This window comes from Anomaloglossus baeobatrachus, chromosome 1 (assembly GCF_048569485.1).
Source record: "Anomaloglossus baeobatrachus isolate aAnoBae1 chromosome 1, aAnoBae1.hap1, whole genome shotgun sequence".
NCBI lineage: Eukaryota > Metazoa > Chordata > Amphibia > Anura > Aromobatidae > Anomaloglossus > Anomaloglossus baeobatrachus.
Window position 1 is genome coordinate 936,999,717 of NC_134353.1, and position 19,045 is coordinate 937,018,761.

General features: G+C 48.2%; 1 protein-coding gene across 1 annotated transcript in view; it reads right to left on the bottom strand.

The window, feature by feature from the left end:
* Positions 1-19,045, bottom strand: part of SLC45A2 (solute carrier family 45 member 2) — a 144,204-nt gene that overhangs the window by 73,540 nt on the left and 51,619 nt on the right. The window contains exons 4-5 of the mRNA XM_075343511.1: positions 4,326-4,469; positions 2,286-2,409 (exon numbers count right to left, since the gene is read on the bottom strand). Of these exons, the coding sequence (XP_075199626.1) occupies positions 2,286-2,409; positions 4,326-4,469 (268 nt within the window). The remainder of the gene's footprint in view (positions 1-2,285; positions 2,410-4,325; positions 4,470-19,045) is intronic.

Genomic DNA, 19,045 nt, shown 5'->3' on the forward strand with positions numbered 1-19,045 from the left:
AAGTTCTAGTGCAGAGTAGAGTCTAGTCTTGACAGTGAAGGAAAGAGGTAGAGTTCAAGGGCAGACCTGTGACCAGGTCTGCCATAGTCTACTAAGGTGTCTGGGTCAAAGCCCAGTCACCTCTGGCAAGGAGGCAGATGGTGGTGGCCGCCTGCAGGAGCTGGAATTACAGCCGGTGGAACCGTAGGGACCGGGGACGGGTGGTGGCCCGCCGGTACCGAACCGGGAACCGATTGGAAACCGGAGCACCAGGAGGGGTACTCAGACCCAGTTCGAAGCCCCGAACCGACAGGGCAGATTCAAATCAACTGATTGAGGACAGGACTTAAGGACCTTTCCCACACAAGACCGTTAGAAGACAACAGTCCAACCATACAGGGTAAAACCACCGCCAAGGCATAGAGACCCAAAGGGCCAGCGTCTGCGGGCAAAGAGGGCTCTTCCGACACCCAGCAAGCCAGGGAGCGGACTACCATTGCTTAGGCATAGGAGTCAAACATTCACACAGAGGTGCAGGAGAAAGGCGGAAACCACCAACCTGTTAAGGGAGAAGCTGCAGCCGGCTGCGGGCCCCGTTCATCATCCCGTTTGGTTTACCAGAGACTCCAGTGTATTGTGTCAGTGATTACACCAGTGCCTTCGGGCCGCACACCGCGCGGCACCGCACCAGCATCCAGCCCGCACCTGTCCCCACGCCTCAGCACCTCCCTCAGGCCCCCGGGACCATCACTCCCCTACCCACGGAGGGTTCAACACCAAGCTGCGCAACACCGTCCCCAGGAGGTCTGGTTAACGGCAGTGGTGGTGTCCATCCATTCACCACTACCCGTGGGTGGCGTCACGAACTTACATCCCTTCCCAAACCACCGCGGCCCCGGCCGTGAAACTCCCCACCGAAGTCCCTGCGTGTAGCGCCAACCCCCTTGCAGAGTGACCTGACCCCGGGTCCGTGAGGAGCTTGAGCCACCCACCGTACGAGCACGGATCAGAGCGGCTCGGCGGTCGCAGCCGAGCCCACAGGGCGGTACACATCTACATCCCCCATTTTATTCGGCGTGTCCGCGAGACCCCTGGGTCCGGAGACCCTCAAGCCACCACCCCTGAAGGTCCAGATCCGAGCAGCGTCGGCTGCTGGCACGGGGGCGGACCACACGCGCTGACTCAAATGTTATTTCTTTGAAACCCGCACTCACCGCCAACCGTTTCTGGATGCTCCTACTTCACAGCACCTGCAGAGAGCATCTAGGACACCCGCTGCACCACCTGCAGGATCGTCCAACTCCAGCACTACCCCTGTCTCATGTGATCTTACTCCATCCACCACCACTGCTGCTCCCCCTCGGTAAGACAGCAATGGATTACGAGCATTTTTTTTTCTTTTTATCTAAACTTGGGGTGCGTCTCAAAGCAAAAAATACAGTGTAATAAGTGTAATACAGTAATTATATATTATATATATATCCTGTAGTCACTTCATGAAGAAGGTGCTAAAGTAGGGGGGCCCCCCATCGTGGATGGGATCCTGGTCAAGTTTCCAATTTGATGCCCCCCACACCCCTTATCACCAGTCTTGTCTTTTTACAAGTGAGCTGTGTGTGAATTGTGACTGGATATACTGTATAAAAGCCAGGGCATTTGGAAACACTTGTGACTGTCTCGCAGTCACCATAGGTCACAATTGAACACCAAATATAGTCATTAGATGTGATGTCACCATGCTGTAGAGTGATCTCAATGTTGTATGACATGTGTAGCCCCAACACAACCAGCATCTCATCTCCAGGGTTGCCAATTTTTTTTACAGACAGAGTGTTGCACAGCTTCTAGCTTCCCAGGTGTAGAAGAAAGTTTCTAAAGCAGATTACATGGGATAACAAGCTCTTTACTCCTTGGAACATGAGGTAAGAAATATGCACAGTCATCACAGTCATACAGCATTGCATGAGGAAGAGAAAACAAAACCAAGAAGAAAACAAAAGACCTTTTACAAATACAGTGATTAAGGAAACTTTACACAATATCGCCATCTACTGTTAGATCAGCATAAAGTCCTCCTTCATACATATAAAGAAGTCCTCATCTGTTCCATATACCAATACAGAGCACAGATAAACTAGATAATATCCATCAATAGGAATGATACAATTCCTCAGCAGCTGAATGTACTGTCCAGCCACGTGACCGGCACAGCAGCCTTCACACATGCCAATATCTTACATACATGTAATGAGGGATTTGGACTCCATAATTATAGAAGCAACTCGCAGCGTCAACCCATTACTTACAGGAGTACACTGATGAGGAGATGGCGTTAATACACATGCCCCAGCATCCTACTTCCACCCCGTGCTCATAGATGAGGTACGCGGTAGAGTTATGAGGTGCATATGGATTCCCATGGTAAACAATCTGAAAAAAAGCAAACAAAAAAGTTTATAAACAAAGTAGCTCCTTTTTCTGCCGCCTTTCCTTTATTTTCCTCACTTTTGTTCAAAAGACCGCCAACCCCAAAATAAAATAATCCGCATCCATCTTTCTGCACTCCAGTAGTTCAAATGAGGATTCAGGCAGCGAGTGTTCATTTATCCTACAACGCCCCCGCAGGTGAAATGAAGTATTGCATTATTAGCCCAAAAATCAAAGGCCTGACTATGTAGTAATAAGGAGAAATGTCTGGTTCTCCAAAGAGATAGTCATCCTTTGTAGCACAAATATTAGAAAAGGGGGCTGAGGGTCCCTCACTAATTCACAATTTTCTATTACGGTATTTCAGACATTCCTTTTAGGATACATGGTCAATTCTGAAATCTTATTTTTTCAGTCAGAGGACAATAAAATAAGTCCATGGGGAATGTTAACTCCTTCCTGATGTCTGATGTACACAAACATACACATACACACACACACACACATACATACGAAAGTAGGTTCAGCAGGCATGTTGTGCAGATTTTATCAAAGTGCCAGATTTTCATGGGCTCTGCAGTTAGACATGGCAGTTAAACAGAGCAGAAGACAGATACAGTACAGACCTAAAAGTTTGGACACACCTTCTCATCTCTAGAACAACTGTTAAGAGGAGACTTTGTGCAGCAGGCCTTCATGGTACAATAGCTGCTAGGAAACCACTGCTAAGGACAGGCAACAAGCAGAAGAGACTTGTTTGGGCTAAAGAACACAAGGAATGGACATTAGACCAGTGGAAATCTGTGCTTTGGTCTGATGAGTCCAAATTTGAGATCTTTGGATCCAACCACCGTGTCTTTGTAGAAAAGGTCAACGGATGGACTCTACATGGCTGGTTCCCACCGTGAAGCATGGAGGAGGAGGTGTGATGGTGTGGGGGGGCTTTGCTGGTGACACTGTTGGGGATTTATTCAAAATTGAAGCCATACAGAACCAGCATGGCTACCACAGCATCTTGCAGCGGCGTGCTATTCCATCCGGTTTGCGTTTAGTTGGACCATCATTTATTTTTCAACAGGACAATGACCCCAAACACACCTCCAGGCTGTGTAAGGGCTATTTGACTAAGAAGGAGAGTGATGGGATGCTGCGCCAGATGACCTGGCCTCCACAGTCACCAGACCTGAACCCAATCGAGATAGTTTGGGGTGAGCTGGACTGCAGAGTGAAGGCAAAAGGGCCAACAAGTGCTAAGCATCTCTGGGAACTCCTTCAAGACTGTTGGAAAACCATTTCCGGTGACCACCTCTTGAAGCAAGAGAATGCCAAGAGTGTGCAAAGCAGTAATCAAAGCAAAAGGCGGCTACTTTGAAGAACCTAGAATATAAGACATATTTTCAGTTGTTTCACACTTTCTTGTTAAGTATTTCATTCCTCATGTGTTAATTCATAGTTTTGATGCCTTCAAAAGGTGAATCTACAATTTTTAGAGTCATGAAAACAAAGAAAACTCTTTTTGAATGAGAAGGTGTGTCCAAACTTTTGGTCTGTACTGTATGTCATGGAAGACAATCAAACAAACTCTTTCCTGGGTCATTTGTGCTGCACAATGTTTTCACCATCTGTATTTGTATCATTTAAGTGCCAACTGCCTCAATCCCTCATATCTACCATCGTTTCACACACTCGACCTAGATCAGTCCCTCTCTCCCCCCCTCTCCTATGTACGACTTTCATGCTCTTTTCCCATCCTTATACAACAAAAATCCATTCACGCCCACCATACCACACAAGAGACGGTCAAAAGAATCCTGTAAAGGGTTAATTAGCATAAAATTAGCTTATCGGAAAAAGGTTGGTGTCAAAAGGGGGAAATTCATGTCTAAGCTTTGTTGTTTTTGGGGATTTTTTTAGCTCACCTGTCCCATGTAATCCGTAAAGAAAAGCATGTTAGAGAGGAAAGCCGTCCATCCGATGAGATGACTCACACACAGGTAGCGATAATGTGACGGCATTGTTAAAAGAGCGTGAACGAGAGACTTCAAGGTCATTCGCTTCTGTACCTAAAAAATAAAATAAAATACATATAAAAAAAAAACAATATTTATAATGCAAAACTAAAATAGAACCAAACATGTTAGTAATATATTTGTGGTTATTCTTCCAAAATTTGTAAGCTGGGCATTTGGCGGCTCTTCCCCCTGTCTGCCCCTCAATATTTGCTAATTACACTTGTGTTTTAAATTAAGGGAATTTTTATTTTTTTCCCCCCAAATCTATTATTGGTGGCAAAGTAAGGTGACCTTTAAACACCTATTTAGTTAGGATTATCTAATAGATCAGGCTTGAGGATGTAAGGCTAGGTTCACACACTGCGTTTTTTTGACGCTGCGTTTTTGTGCGTTTTTTGCGACAAAAAACGCACAAAAACACACCCGCGTCAAAAAAACGTGCGCGTTTTGCCGCGATTTGGTGCGTTTCTTGCTGCGCTTTGCTGCGTTTTTGCTCACTGCGTCTTTATGCGTTTTTTATCAGTGAACAAAAAAAAAGGTCTGATGTCATTTCCTTCTTCAATATGTTCTTTATTCTCCACTAGTGTATGCAGGAGAGCAGACAGCTGCAGAACTACAAGGCTCAGCATACTCCATCCACTAGTGTATGCAGGAGAGCAGACAGCTGCATATCTACAAGGCTCAGCATACTCCATCCAATAGTGTATGCAGGAGAGCAGACAGCAGCTTCAGAACTACAACGCTCAGCATGCTCCATCCAGGACTGTATGCTGGAGGGAGAGTCAGGGGGAGCAGACCTACAAGGCTCAGCATCCTCCATCCAGGACTGTATGCTTGAGGGAGAGTCAGGGGGAGCAGACCTACAAGGCTCAGCATCCTCCATCCAATAGTGTATGCAGGAGAGCAGACAGCAGCTGTCGAACTACAAGGCTCAGCATCCTCCTTCCAGGACTGTATGCAGGATTTCTTTGCCCCCCCAAATAAAAAAAATGATGTGGGCTTCGCCATATTTTTGTATGCTAGCTGGGTACAGCAGGCAGGTACGGGCTGCCCCCAACCCCCAGCTTCTTATTTGTACCCGGCTGGGAACCATAAATATAGAGAAGCCCTTTTTTATTTTTTTTTTTTAATTATTTCGTGAATTTCATGAAATAATTAAAAAAAAAAAAAATGACGTGAGCTTCGCCTAATTTTTGTGTCCAGCCGGGTACAACTAGGCAGCTGGGGATTGGAATCCACAGTGCAGGGTGCCCATGCTTTCTGGGCACCCCCGCTGCGAATTGCAGTCTGCAGCCACCCCAGAAAATGGCGCTTTCATAGAAGCGCCATCTTCTAGCGCTGTATCCAACTCTTCCAGCTGCCCTGATGCCGGGTGGCTCACTGGGTAATAATGGGGTTAGGGCTAGCTTTATATTATCAGCTGGCCCTAAGCCCAAAATTCATGGTGTCACGCCAATATTAGACATGGCCACCATGAATTTCTAGTAAAGATAAAAAAACCACAACACACAGAAAAATATTTTTATTAGAAATAAAACAACACAATTAGTGACTCCATCTTTATTGCAATAAAGAACCCCCCTCCGCAGTAATTCTGCGTCAAGGGTCCCGCGCCGTCCAATCCTGATCCAATATCATCTGATCGGTTTGCTGGAAGGCAAAGCGATCAGATGATGTGTCAGGATCAAGTGCCTGAATCACATCACACATCAGCTGATTGTATAAAAGCCGTTTATACAATCAGCAGATGCATCGGTGCAAAAAAAACCAAAAAAACAATTCACTTATGTGCTGATTACCGCAGCTCCTAGAGAGAGTCTGATCCTGTCCGATCGCTTCAGGAGCTGCCGGTAATCAGGGATGAAGTCTCCTGACGCATCCGCTGATAACCGGCCAGGCGCTGGCGTCAGCCCGAGACTTACGATCAGCTGACGCGTCAGGTGACTGCATCAGGTGATCCATCGCCAGGTCCTGCATCCTGCAGGCATACGTACCCTGGGAGACTGCACACACCCGGAGCGGCGGTACCGGGAGGATCTAGGAGCGGGCATGGCACCGGGAGTCTGCAGACAGGTGAGTATGACTTTTTTTTTTTTCTACTGTTCACTTTTGTTTTCGCAGCCGCTTCCACCTCCCGCCCGTACATGGCGCCGCACAGCAGCAGACATGCACAGGACTGGAGGTGGAAGTGGCGGTGACGGTACCGGGAGGATTCACGCTTCTGTGTTTACTGACAGAAGGAATCCTCTTCCTGTACATGTCACTTTACTACCCATCTCCTGCGTTTATAGCTGCGTTTTTGGTCTTCGAAACGCACCAAAACGCAGCTATTTGCGTTTCTCATTGCGTTTTTCAACATCCCATTGCACTCAATGGATGAAAAGCGCAGTAAAAAAATGCGGGAATAATTAACATGCTGCGTTTTTGTGGCACCACAAAAACGCTGCTGAAAAAAAACGCAGTGTGCAGACAGCAAAAATGAAAACTCATAGACTTTGCAGGGGAAGCAAAGTCATGCAGTTTTCTGAGCAAAAACGCACCCGAAAACTGCGCAAAACCGCCGCGAAAAACGCACTGTGTGAACTTACCCTAAAGATGCAGTAAATATGTCGTCATTCTTGTATATATGTCCCCTTCCTGGGCCCCTCCTGGTGTATATAGCCCCCTCCTGGGCACATTCTGGTATATATGTCTCCTTCGTGGGCCCCTCCTGGTGTATATATAGCTCCCTCCTGGGCACATTTTGGTATATATGTCCCCTTCCTGGTGTATATATAGCCCCCTCCTGGGCACATTCTGGTATATATGTCCCCTTCCGGGGTCCCTCCTGGTGTATATATGTCCCCCTCCTGGGCACATTTTGGTATATATGTCCCCTTCCTGTGCCCCTTCTGGTACATATATAGCCCCCTACTGGGCACATTCTGGTATATATGTCCACTTCCTGGGACCCTCCTGGTGTGTGTATATAGCCACCTCCTAGGCACATTCTGGTATATATGTCCCCTTCCTGTGCCCCTCCTGGTACATATATAGCCCCCTACTGGGCACATTCTGGTATATATGTCCACTTCCTGGGCCCCTTCCTGGTGTATATATATCCCCCTCCAGGGCACATTCTGGTATATATGTCCCATACCTGGGCCCCTCCTGGTGTATATATAGCCCCCTCCTGGGCACATTCTGATATATATGTCTCCTTCCCAGGCCCCTCCTGGTGTATATTTAGTCCCCTCCTGGGCACATTCTGGTATATATGTCCCGTTCCTGGTGTATATATAGCCCCCTCCTGGGCACATTATGGAATATATGTCCATTTCCTGGGACCCTCCTGGTGTATATATATCCCCCTACTGGGCACATTCTGGTATATATGTCCCCTTCCTGGTGTATATATATCCCCCTCCTGGGCACATTCTGGTATACATGTCCCCTTCCTGGGCCGCTCCTGGTGTATATAGCCTCCTCCTGGGCACATTCTGGTATATATGTCCCCATCCTTGTTTCTGTCCCCTTCCTGGTATATATGTCCTCCTTCCATTAGATGTGACAAACCTTGGACACTGGATCACAGGTAACCACCATACCATACACGTTGTACCAGCGGTATTGGGGAACAGATGAACTGGCACCCCCAGATACTAGTATAACACTAATTGCTGCCAATGGACTCCCGTTGACCCAAGTGGGGTATAAACAAGTTGCTATGACAGTGGGGCAAGCTGAACTGCAACACCAGGGTATGATTGTGATCATGAATGAACCCAGTGATCATAACCCGAAGATAGTGCTAGGAACCAATGTGATGGAGCACTGTATGGGTGATGTGTTGGCCCTACTGCAGCAGCTGGCCGCCACGGCGGCGGGAAGCCGGCAGAGAGCTGTGCAGCGTGAGATCCGGGCTCTAATGTACCGCCAGCATGTAAGCTCAACAGGAGGGGAGATTGGTGGAGTGAGAGTAATGGATGTTGCTCCGTTGACCGTGCCCCCTAGGAGTGAGATGATGATTTGGTGTAGGGCAGCAGTAGGGCCTCAGGGGCGTGACTACCCGGCCATGATGGAGCCCATACCATCTGAGCACTGGCCCACTGTAATGGCCGCCCGAGGGGTGGTGGATGTAAAGAAAGGGAGAGTGCCTGTGAGGGTGTTGAACTGTGGGGAGGAAGAAGTTAGGCTTCCCCGGTATGCCACCATTGCCAAGCTGCTCACCCTGGATCCCCACACTATCCATGAAGCCAGTCCCTCAGTACTCCCACCTACCACCAGCACTTCCCCGCCCCAAGGGGAGGCAAAGGAGTGGCACCAACAGCTACATGTAGGCACTGATGATACCCCTACACATCACAGGGAAGGGGTATACAGGGTGGTGCAGGAGTATGAACAGGTTTTCAGTAAACATCCACTAGACTTTGGGCAGATCAAAGGGGTCCAACACCACATCCCCACCGGTGAACATCCCCCTATCAAAGAGAGGTATAGACCGATTCCCCCTGCACATTACCAGTGTGCCAAAGATATGCTGAGGAATATGAAGGAGGCAGGGGTTATTCGGGACAGCTGTAGTCCCTGGGCCGCTCCGTTGGTACTGGTCAAGAAGAAGGATGGTACCATGCGGATGTGTGTGGACTACCGGAAGATTAATCAAATAACCCATAAAGATGCCTACCCACTGCCTCGTATCGAAGAGTCTTTGGCTGCACTAAGAACTGCAAACTACTTCTCTACCCTTGACCTCACCAGTGGGTACTGGCAAGTGGCCATGGCCCCGGAAGACCGGGAGAAAACCGCCTTCACCACCCCGATGGGGCTCTGCGAATTCAATAGTATGCCGTTCGGGCTGTGTAATGCCCCAGGAACCTTCCAACGGCTGATGGAGTGCTGTCTGGGACACAAACTTCGAGACCGTCCTGTTGCACTTGGATGATGTGATTGTTTATTCCCAGACGTATGAAGCCCATCTGGAGCACCTGGCCGAGGTGTTCGCGTCCCTTGCCAAATACGGGATGAAATTGAAGCCCTCTAAGTGTCACCTGCTGAAACCCAGAGTGCAGTACCTGGGGCATGTGGTAAGTGCAGACGGTGTTGCCCCCGACCCTGAGAAGATCACTGCCATCCAGAGCTGGCCGAGGCCAACCACAGTGAGGGAAGTAAGGCAGTTTTTGGGCCTGGTGGGGTACTACCGGCGCTTTATCAAGGGGTACACGAAGATGGCTGCCCCCATGCAAGATCTCCTCGTGGGACAGACCAAAGGTGGTAGACCCATCGGAGCCCCACTGGTGTGGGAGGAAAAGCATGAGGAATCCTTTTGCCAGCTGAAGGCGGCCTTGACCGGAGAAGAGGTCCTGGCGTACCCTGATTATGGCCGTCCGTTCATCCTCTACACAGACGCCAGTAATGTGGGGTTGGGAGCAGTCCTGTCCCCGGTCCAGGATGGAAAGGAGAAGGTGATTGCCTACGCTAGTCGAAAACTCCGGCCGACTGAAAGGAACCCTGAGAACTACAGCTCCTTCAAGCTCGAGCTCCTGGCGTTGGTATGGGCTATCACGGAGCGGTTCCGCCACTACTTGGCTGCAGCAAAATTCACCGCTTTTACGGACAACAACCCGTTGACTCACCTGGACACGGCCAAGTTGGGCGCGTTGGAGCAGCGATGGGTGGCCCGGCTAGCCAACTATGATTTCACCATAAAGTACCGAGCTGGTCGTGTCAACATAAATGCTGATGCACTCTCCCGAATGCCCCATTTGTCAGAAGAAGGGTGCGAGGATGACGACCTCGAGGAGATCGAGTTGCCTGCATTCCACCAGCCGCTCACTGAGAAGGTACAAGTACACCAACAACGGGTGGATCTGGACCCATGGCCCAGTCAAGAGTGGCAAGAAGCTCAAAACCAGGCGCCGGCTGTCCGCCTCGTCAAGACCCTGTTGGAACAGGGTGCTGTGGGAATGGACCCTGCCGCTCCAGACGAAGCCCAGCGCTTGTGGAAGGAACGGAAACGGCTTTATCTACATTAAGGGAGGCTGTACCGTGAGCTGATCAACCCGAAGACCCATGAGAAAATCTGCCAGTTGGTTGTTCCTGAAGCTGATGTGGCTACTGTCTTGCGGGCATACCATGATGGTGCTGGGCACTTCGGGTGGAACAAGCTGGAGATGCTGTTGAGGGAGCGGTTCTACTGGAGTGGGATGCGGGAGTCGGTAGAGGCCTGGTGCCGGGAGTGCGGTCCTTGCACGCTGAGGAGGAAGGTCGAGACCAGCCAGAAAGCGCCCCTACACCCGATCATCACACATCAGCCACTGGAACTGGTCGCCCTAGACCATGTCAAGCTCACCCCCAGCCGAAGTGGGTACACCTACGCGTTGACCATCGTCGACCACTATTCAAGATTCATGGTGGTTGTCCCCGTCAAGGACCTAACTGGTCGAACTGCTGCTCGAGCGTTCCAGGCTTATTTCTGCCGACCACATGGGTATCCAGAAAAGGTGCTTACTGACCAAGGACCAGCTTTTGAAGCAGAGGTGTTCCACGAGTTCTGCCAGTTGTACGGCTGCAAGAAGATCCGGACCACCCCTTACCATGCCCAGACCAACGGCATGTGTGAGAAGATGAACCACTTGGTCCTGGGACTCCTCAAGACACTACCGCTGGAAGAACGGAACCTGTGGCCGGAAAAGCTACCCGACTTGGTCGACATGTACAACAATATCCCGTCCAGCTCGACGAAGTGCACCCCAGCATATCTGATGAGGGCTCGGCCTGGCCGCCTGCCGGTGGACCTGGAGATGGGGTTGGAGCCCCCAGAAGCACTCCCTTCGACAGTTGAGTGGGAAAGTCGGAGGAGAGCACAATACCGGCAAATTCAGGAGTACGTGGAGAAAAATCTAAGTCGAAGTCGAGAACAGCAAGAGCACCGATTCAACCAGAAAGCGTCTGCGGGTCCTTTCCAGCCAGGGGATGTGGTGTTAAAGCGGAAGAGGAAGACCCACAAGCTGGATGATCAATGGGAGCAAATCCCATACGTCATACAACGCACAGAATGGGAAGATGGAAAGGCCTACCAGATCAGTCGTGACCAAGGGGGCACTCTGGCCACGGTTTCCCGGGACCATCTGAAAAGGTGCCCACCGGCACTGAGGGCGGCGGCAGAAGTGCCAGTACCTCCACCAGCAGAGAAGGCAAAAGAGGTGATTCACACGGTCATGGGTGACTTCCCAGCAGACTGGCCTACACAGAACGGCGCGGTGATTCTTCCAGTGATACTGTTCCCACAACCTGTGGATGAAAAAGTGGTGGAAGCGGTCAACCGTGAGCCAGAACCAGTGCCAGTGCCCAGGGATGAACCTGTGCCCAGCTCCCCTATGCCTCCGCCTGCCCCACACGATAGCAGGAAGGAGGAACCAGTTGTTCTCTCTGCCCCATTGCATAGCCCCACCGACACCGGACCCCGGAGGTCCACCCGTCCCAACCTAGGTAGACCCCCACTTAGGTACAGGGAGACCGTCCTTTGAGTAAGGGGGTCAGGGAGTTTAAAGAGTTGTTTTGTTTGTTTGAAAGTTTGGAAAAATGATGAACAATGATAATAACCGTGTACCTAACCTGATTAACTACCGTGATTTGCAACCGGCAGGAGCCGACACCGTTGTCCCCGTGGGGACCGTTTAAAAAGTTGGCATGGGAACTATCCATGGACAAGCCCGTGAACTTGCAGGGCAACCACAAACGTTAAGTGGCTTGTAAATAATTGTTTACCGTTACCGTTTTCCGCAGTGCCGCCTCCGGAGAGGCAGGTTGAAGGGAGGGCCCGCAGCAGAGCCGGCTGGGGCCCAGCCACCAAAGGAACCGGTGGTTACCCTCTGGAGGGGAAGGACAGATCCCGCTCGGGTACCGTGTGCTGGACTGTGGGTCAAGGGGTGCTGCCTGGGTTTTAGGGGCAGCATCAGGGCCAGGTTACTTGGGTGGGAGAGAGCGGAAACCGTAACCGTAAACCCTTTGAAACGTTTAAGTAAAATGTGCCTCCCGTGGTGGGAAGAATTATTACAAATGTAAATATGTTACCGTTTACTTTTTATATATTTTTCAGAAAAATAAAACCAGTGTTGGACGGGCAGCCCGCGGACGGTCTGCATTTTGCTAAGGGGGAATGTAACGCCCTGGGCAAGCCAGGGGTCACAGGTCATTACACCACCACACCCTACACCCCAGTTAGGAACACCAAAGCTACCAAAATCCTTGTTGCCTTCCTCCAGAGGCTGATGTTCACACCAGGGGGTGGGCCAGGCGGTTGGCTCCGCCCACCGAGGAGTTCACAGCTCTGGAGGCGGGAAGAACCAGGAAGATTAGCTCAGGGAGAGCTTGAGTGAGGAGTAAACAAGTAGTAAAGTGAAGTGGTAAAGGAGGAGTAAGAGAAGCTGAAGCAAGGTGAAAGGTGACAGAAAGAAAGCCTGAAGTGAGTCCAGCTGTGTGCAGGACAGGGTCAGCAAGGTCAGCAGACGACGGTGACTGTCTGGAGAGGTGACTGTTCGGGAGTTCCTGAAAGGACCGCGGACGGGTGGTGACCCGGCGGTCTGGAGCAGCATGCAAAGGACAGTCAGCACCAGGGCAGGGGCCTCTCGGACCCCGGCAAGGCTAGGAGTCGCCAAATTTGCCGAATCCGTCAGTGAAGGGGACGTAGATCCCCCAACAACCAAGTCCCGATTGAAGGCAACAGCTCAACCATTACAGTAGAGACACCGCCACCGCCAGGGCACCAGTTTCTAGGGGCCAGCGTCTGCGGGCAAAGAGTAGAGCTCCTCCGGTCCAGCTTGAAGCCGGAAAGTGGGTTACCGGTGGGGACCCATCGCTACCAACACACGAACATTAGGTGCAGGACAAAGGGACATCACCGTTACCTACTGGGGACCGCAAGTGCAGCCGTCCGTGGGAACCGTCTTTCCAGCCGTGTGGTTTACCGTAAAACTGTGTCAACGTCTCAGGCTGAGTGAGTACCACAGTGCCGCAAGGCACAGCGCTGCCCCCGCGTCCCCGCTCCCACCAGGCCCTGCATCTAACCCCATCACCGGGCCCCGGGATCACCAACCCCTACCCACGGAGGGGCAACACAACAACTCGCTGCTATACATCATCACTCCCGGGATCCCCATACAAAGCAGCGGTGGTGAAATCACCACAACCGTGGGTGGCGTCACGAACAATATCCCAGCACCCAAATCCCCTTTCACTCACGGGTGAGGAGCGCCGCTCGAGAACCCCCGGGATCCGGCCCACAGCTCGAGCCACCACTGAGCAGCAGCAGCCGGACCCGAGCAGAGGGGTGAGCGCAGTGCTGACACCCTCCTCCCCGCCCGCGACAAAAGCATTCTGGCAATTTTACCTTGGATTCCAATGTGGTGTCCAGATGGGCCGAATACTCAGTATTGGCAGAACGTGCATGTTGCTAATGGAGCTCGATATCCGCTTCCACTTCCAGGGACAAGGCCTGTAGATGTGTGGCCAAGGTGTTAACAGGTTCCATAATAACACCACCGCACACTTTACATAGGTACGGGCATAATATTATAGCCAGCCAATTAAACACAGGTAAGGGGAGAAATAAAGCCTACAACAACTGCAGCCGCACTCATACCCTACTGACTTCTGTAGAAAATGCTTGCCACACAACTAAAAACCCCAACTCAGACCTGGCTCCTTGGGAGGCCAGTGAGTGGTTTCTTGTTCTTTCTGAGGAACCAGAGGATAGACCACTACACAGAAGTAAACAAGAGATACAGAAAGTGTGCAGAGGTTGATGGGGACCTAAGGTGAGGAAATTTAAGGCACATGCACAAAAGGGGTGGGGGAAGGAGAATAATAAATGAAAGCAGAAGAAACCTCCCACCAACCTGAGGACTGAGGAACTGTGTTGGAAAAGAAAATGAGCAAACACAGAGCAGTAACACAACTGGTCCTTGCCCAGCAGGCAAAATGCCTTATGTTATGAACTGGTAACTGAACAATCAAAAAAAATCCCATTAATCAGGAAAAAACGAAACCACAAGAGTAGTTAGGTGATTGCGGTCAGCATAGTTTCCATCTATTGGACAACACTAGAATTAGCAGTGGGATGATCCTAACACACCTAGACACCTTGTCGCTGCCGGAGAAACTTGCTACACCTCAAAGATAGAAATGAGGAATCCTAACTTGCCTCAGAGCAGTCCCCAAAGAAATAGCAAGACCCCAACATGTAAACGACGGTGATGTAAGAAAACACAATACACAGATAGAAAATATAGATTAGCAAAGGTGAGGCGCGACTTACTAGATACAACAGGACAGGATAGATAACTGATTGCGGCCAGCAAAAAAACCTGCAAAAAATACCAAACTCCAGATAGAAAAAATCCTAAGACCACACGGTCTCTTCCCCACTATATCAGGTTCTCTTGTGCCAGACACTATAAACAGAACTGCAGCTATAATGGGAAGAAACAAAATCACAGAACAAATAATATTCTAAAGTGCAAATAGTCCAAACATGAACAGGGAGCAAGCTTCCTTTCTTACTGGAGGAACCATGGCCATGGTGTCAGAAGATGGAATAGGATACTAGATTTGAACAACTGGCTACGACGGTGGTGCAGGCAGCAAGGATTTGGATTCTTGAACCATGGAGTGAATTACCTCTACGATGGACTTCTCGCAAGAGACGGGATACACCTCACAAAACCTGGGAAACACACGTTCGCCAGAAGGCTTGCCACACTCATCAGGAGGGCTTTAAACTAGAAGAAGAGGGGATGGGAGAAAAAACAGCAGACAAGAACATGCAACAGAAGGACAAACTAATCAAGGATACTAGATGCCGTAAAGAGGACCCAAGACAGGGTAATCAGAAGGAAGCTAAGAAAAGGGGAGCAAAACTTCTTTCCTGCATGCTGACCAATGCAAGAAGCCTGACCAATAAGATGGAGGAACTGGAGCTGGTAATGTATGAGGAGAAATACGACATAGTAGGAATAACTGAGACATGGTTAGATGATAGTTATGACTGGGCGGCTAACCTGCAAGGATATGAATTGTTTAGGAGGGATCGTAAAAAAAGGAAAGGGGGTGGAGTCTGTCTATATATAAAGTCCAGTTTAAAGCCCAGACTAAGAGAAGATATTCAAGAGGGAAATGAAGAGGTGGAGTCTCTATGGGTGGAGATACAAGGAGGGAAAACTAATAAAATCCTCATAGGGGTTTGTTATAAGCCACCAAATATAACAGAAACCACTGAAAATGTATTATTGAAACAAATAGACAAAGCAGCAAATCACAATGAGGTGATTATTATGGGGGACTTCAACTACCCCGATATAGACTGGGAAACTGAAACCTGCGTATCTCAGAAAGGAAACCGGTTTCTGTCAGTAACTAAGGATAATTATCTGTCCCAACTTGTGCCGGGCCCAACTAGAGGGGCAGCCCTTCTCGACTTAATTTTAAGCAACATGCCAGATAGAATAACAGACGTACGAGTGGATGGGCACCTCGGGAATAGTGACCACAATATAATACAATTCCACTTGTCCTTCAGTAAGGTGCCTTGGAGGGGGGTTACAAAAACGCTGAATTTCAGGAAAGCAAAGTTTCATCAGCTTAGAGAAGACCTTCGCCAAATTGATTGGGACAATGTCCTCAAAAATGGGAGCACAGAAAATAAGTGGGACATTTTTAAATCGGTATTAAACACCTACTGCGAGCGAGCCATATCATACAGAAATAAAAGGGCTAGGAACAGGAGAAAACCAATGTGGCTAAATAAGGATGTAAAAGGGGCAATGAATAATAAGAAAAAGGCATTTAAAAAGCTAAAACAAGAAGGCAGCGAGGAAGCATTAAAAATATATAGAGAAAAAAATAAAATGTGTAAAAAACAAATATATTTAGCAAAAGTAGAAACTGAGAGACTCATTGCTAAGGAAAGCAAAACAAATCCCAAACTATTCTTTAATTATATAAACAGAAAAAAGATTAAAATTGATGGTGTTGGCCCTTTAAAGAATAATGAGGGTAAAATCATAGAAAGCGATGTGGGAAAAGCAAATGTTTTAAATACTTTTTTCTCAACTGTGTTCACACAGGAAAAGCATATGCCAGGGGAAATGCAGAGTGATCATGTAAATGCCCCATTAAGTATGACCTGCCTAACCCAGGAAGAAGTGCAGAACCGACTTAGTAACATTAAAATTGACAAATCACCAGGCCCTGATGGCATTCACCCTCGGGTATTAAGGGAGTTAAGTAATGTGATAGACAGGCCTCTGTTCCTTATATTTAAAGACTCTATAGAAACTGGGTCTGTTCCACTGGATTGGCGGCTAGCAAATGTGGTACCAATATTCAAAAAAGGGTGCAAAAGGGAACCTGGAAACTATAGGCCGGTAAGCTTAACATCTGTTGTGGGTAAAATGTTTGAAGGGTTTTTAAGGGATACTATTATGGAATGTCTCAATGTTAATAACTGTTTAACTCCATATCAACATGGATTTATGAAGGATCGCTCCTGTCAAACTAACCTGATCAGCTTCTATGAGGATGTAAGCTCTCACATGGACCGAGGAGAATCATTGGATGTCATTTATCTCGACTTCGGTAAAGCATTTGACACTGTCCCACATAAAAGACTGCTAAGTAAAATGAGAAAGCTTGGGCTCGGGGAAAATGTGTGTAGATGGGTAGGTAGCTGGCTTAGTGGTAGAAAACAAAGAGTGGTTATTAATGGTGCATACTCAGATTGGGCCAGGGTTACTAGTGGGGTGCCACAGGGGTCTGTATTGGGCCCCCTACTATTTAATATATTTATTAATGATCTGGTGGATGGTTTACAGAGTAAAATATCAGTATTTGCAGATGATACAAAACTATGTAAGGTAGTTAACACAAAGGAGGACAGTTTGCAACTACAGATGGATTTGAGTAAATTGGAGAATTGGGCTGAAAAATGGCAAATGAGGTTTAACACAGATAAGTGTAAGGTTATGCACATGGGAAGGAGAAACAGATGCTACGATTACTTACTAAATGGGAAACTGCTGGGGAAATCAGACATGGAAAAAGACTTAGGCATCTTAGTGAATAAGAATCTAAATTGGAGTGCCCAGTGTCAGGCAGCAGCCACCAAAGCAAATAGGGTGATGGGATGCATTAGAAGAGGTCTGGGGGCACGAGATGAAAACATCATTCTCCCTCTGTACAAATCACTAGTCAGACCACACTTGGAGTATTGTGTGCAATTTTGGGCGCCGGTGCTGAAGAAAGACATTACTGAACTTGAAAGGGTTCAGAGGCGGGCTACTAAAATAATAAATGGAATGGGTGCATTACAATACACGGAAAGGTTATCAAAATTAGGTCTATTTACTCTAGAAAAGAGAAGACTTAGGGGAGACCTAATAAATATGTACAAATATATCAGAGGGCCATATAGAGATCTCTCCCATGATCTGTTTGTACCAAGGACTATGACAAGAACAAGGGGGCGTTCTTTTCGATTGGAGGAAAGAAAATTCCTACATCAGCATAGAAGAGGGTTCTTCACGGTAAGAGCAGTGAGGCTCTGGAACTCTCTTCCTGAGGAAGTGGTGATGGCCAACTCACTGAATGAATTTAAGAGAGGAATGGATGCATTTCTTGTTAGCAAAAGTATAGAAGGTTATAAATAGCATAATCTTACAGGTAGATAGAAGAGCGACCTAGATTATTAGAGGAATGGGGGGGCTGCAATACCAAGACAGGTTATTAAACTTGGGGTTAGTTAGTTAGGAAAAACAAAGGCTTAGGGGGATCTAATCACAATGTATAAATATATGAGGGGACAGTACAGAGACCTTTCCAGAGATCGCTTTACACCTAGGCCTGCGACTGGAACAGGGGGCATCCGCTAAGTCTTGAGGAAAGAATGTTTAATCATAATCACAGATGAGGATTCTTTACTGTACGAGCAGTGAGACTATGGAGCTCTCTGCCGTATGATGTTGTAATGAGGGATTCACTAGTAAAATTTAAGCAGAGCCTGAACGCATTTTTTGAAAAATATAATATTACCAGTTATGTATATTAGATTTTATGACAGGGTGTTGATCCAGGGAACTAGTCTGATTGCCGTATGTGGAGTCAGGAAGGAATTTTTTTCCCCATTGGAGCTTATTTGACACATTGGGGTTTTTTTGCCTTCCTCTGGATCAACATGTTAGGCTACAGGTTGAACTAGATAGACTTAGAGTCTCCCTTCAACCTTAAAAACTATGAAACTATGAAACTACCCTGCTCACTAAAGCAGAGAGACAGATCTTCACAAACAAAAAAACAAAAAAAAACAAAACACAGAAGAAAATGGAATAAGCAGAAACACCCTTTAGTGCAATCCCAGACATTAACCACAGAAAATAGCCAACTTATCTGGAGTAGATTCAGGCATAGATTAAATGGGAGAAACAGAAGGGAAAACTCCCAGCCATCTGCAGATGCAGCAGGAAACATTTATCACCGGCGGCCGCCATGTAGAAACTGCTCACCTATATAAACCAGGCTGGTCTGCAATAGGACTTCCTGGAATCCTAATTAATTCCATCACCTGTTTGAGTCACAGATTCAGACTCCGCTTC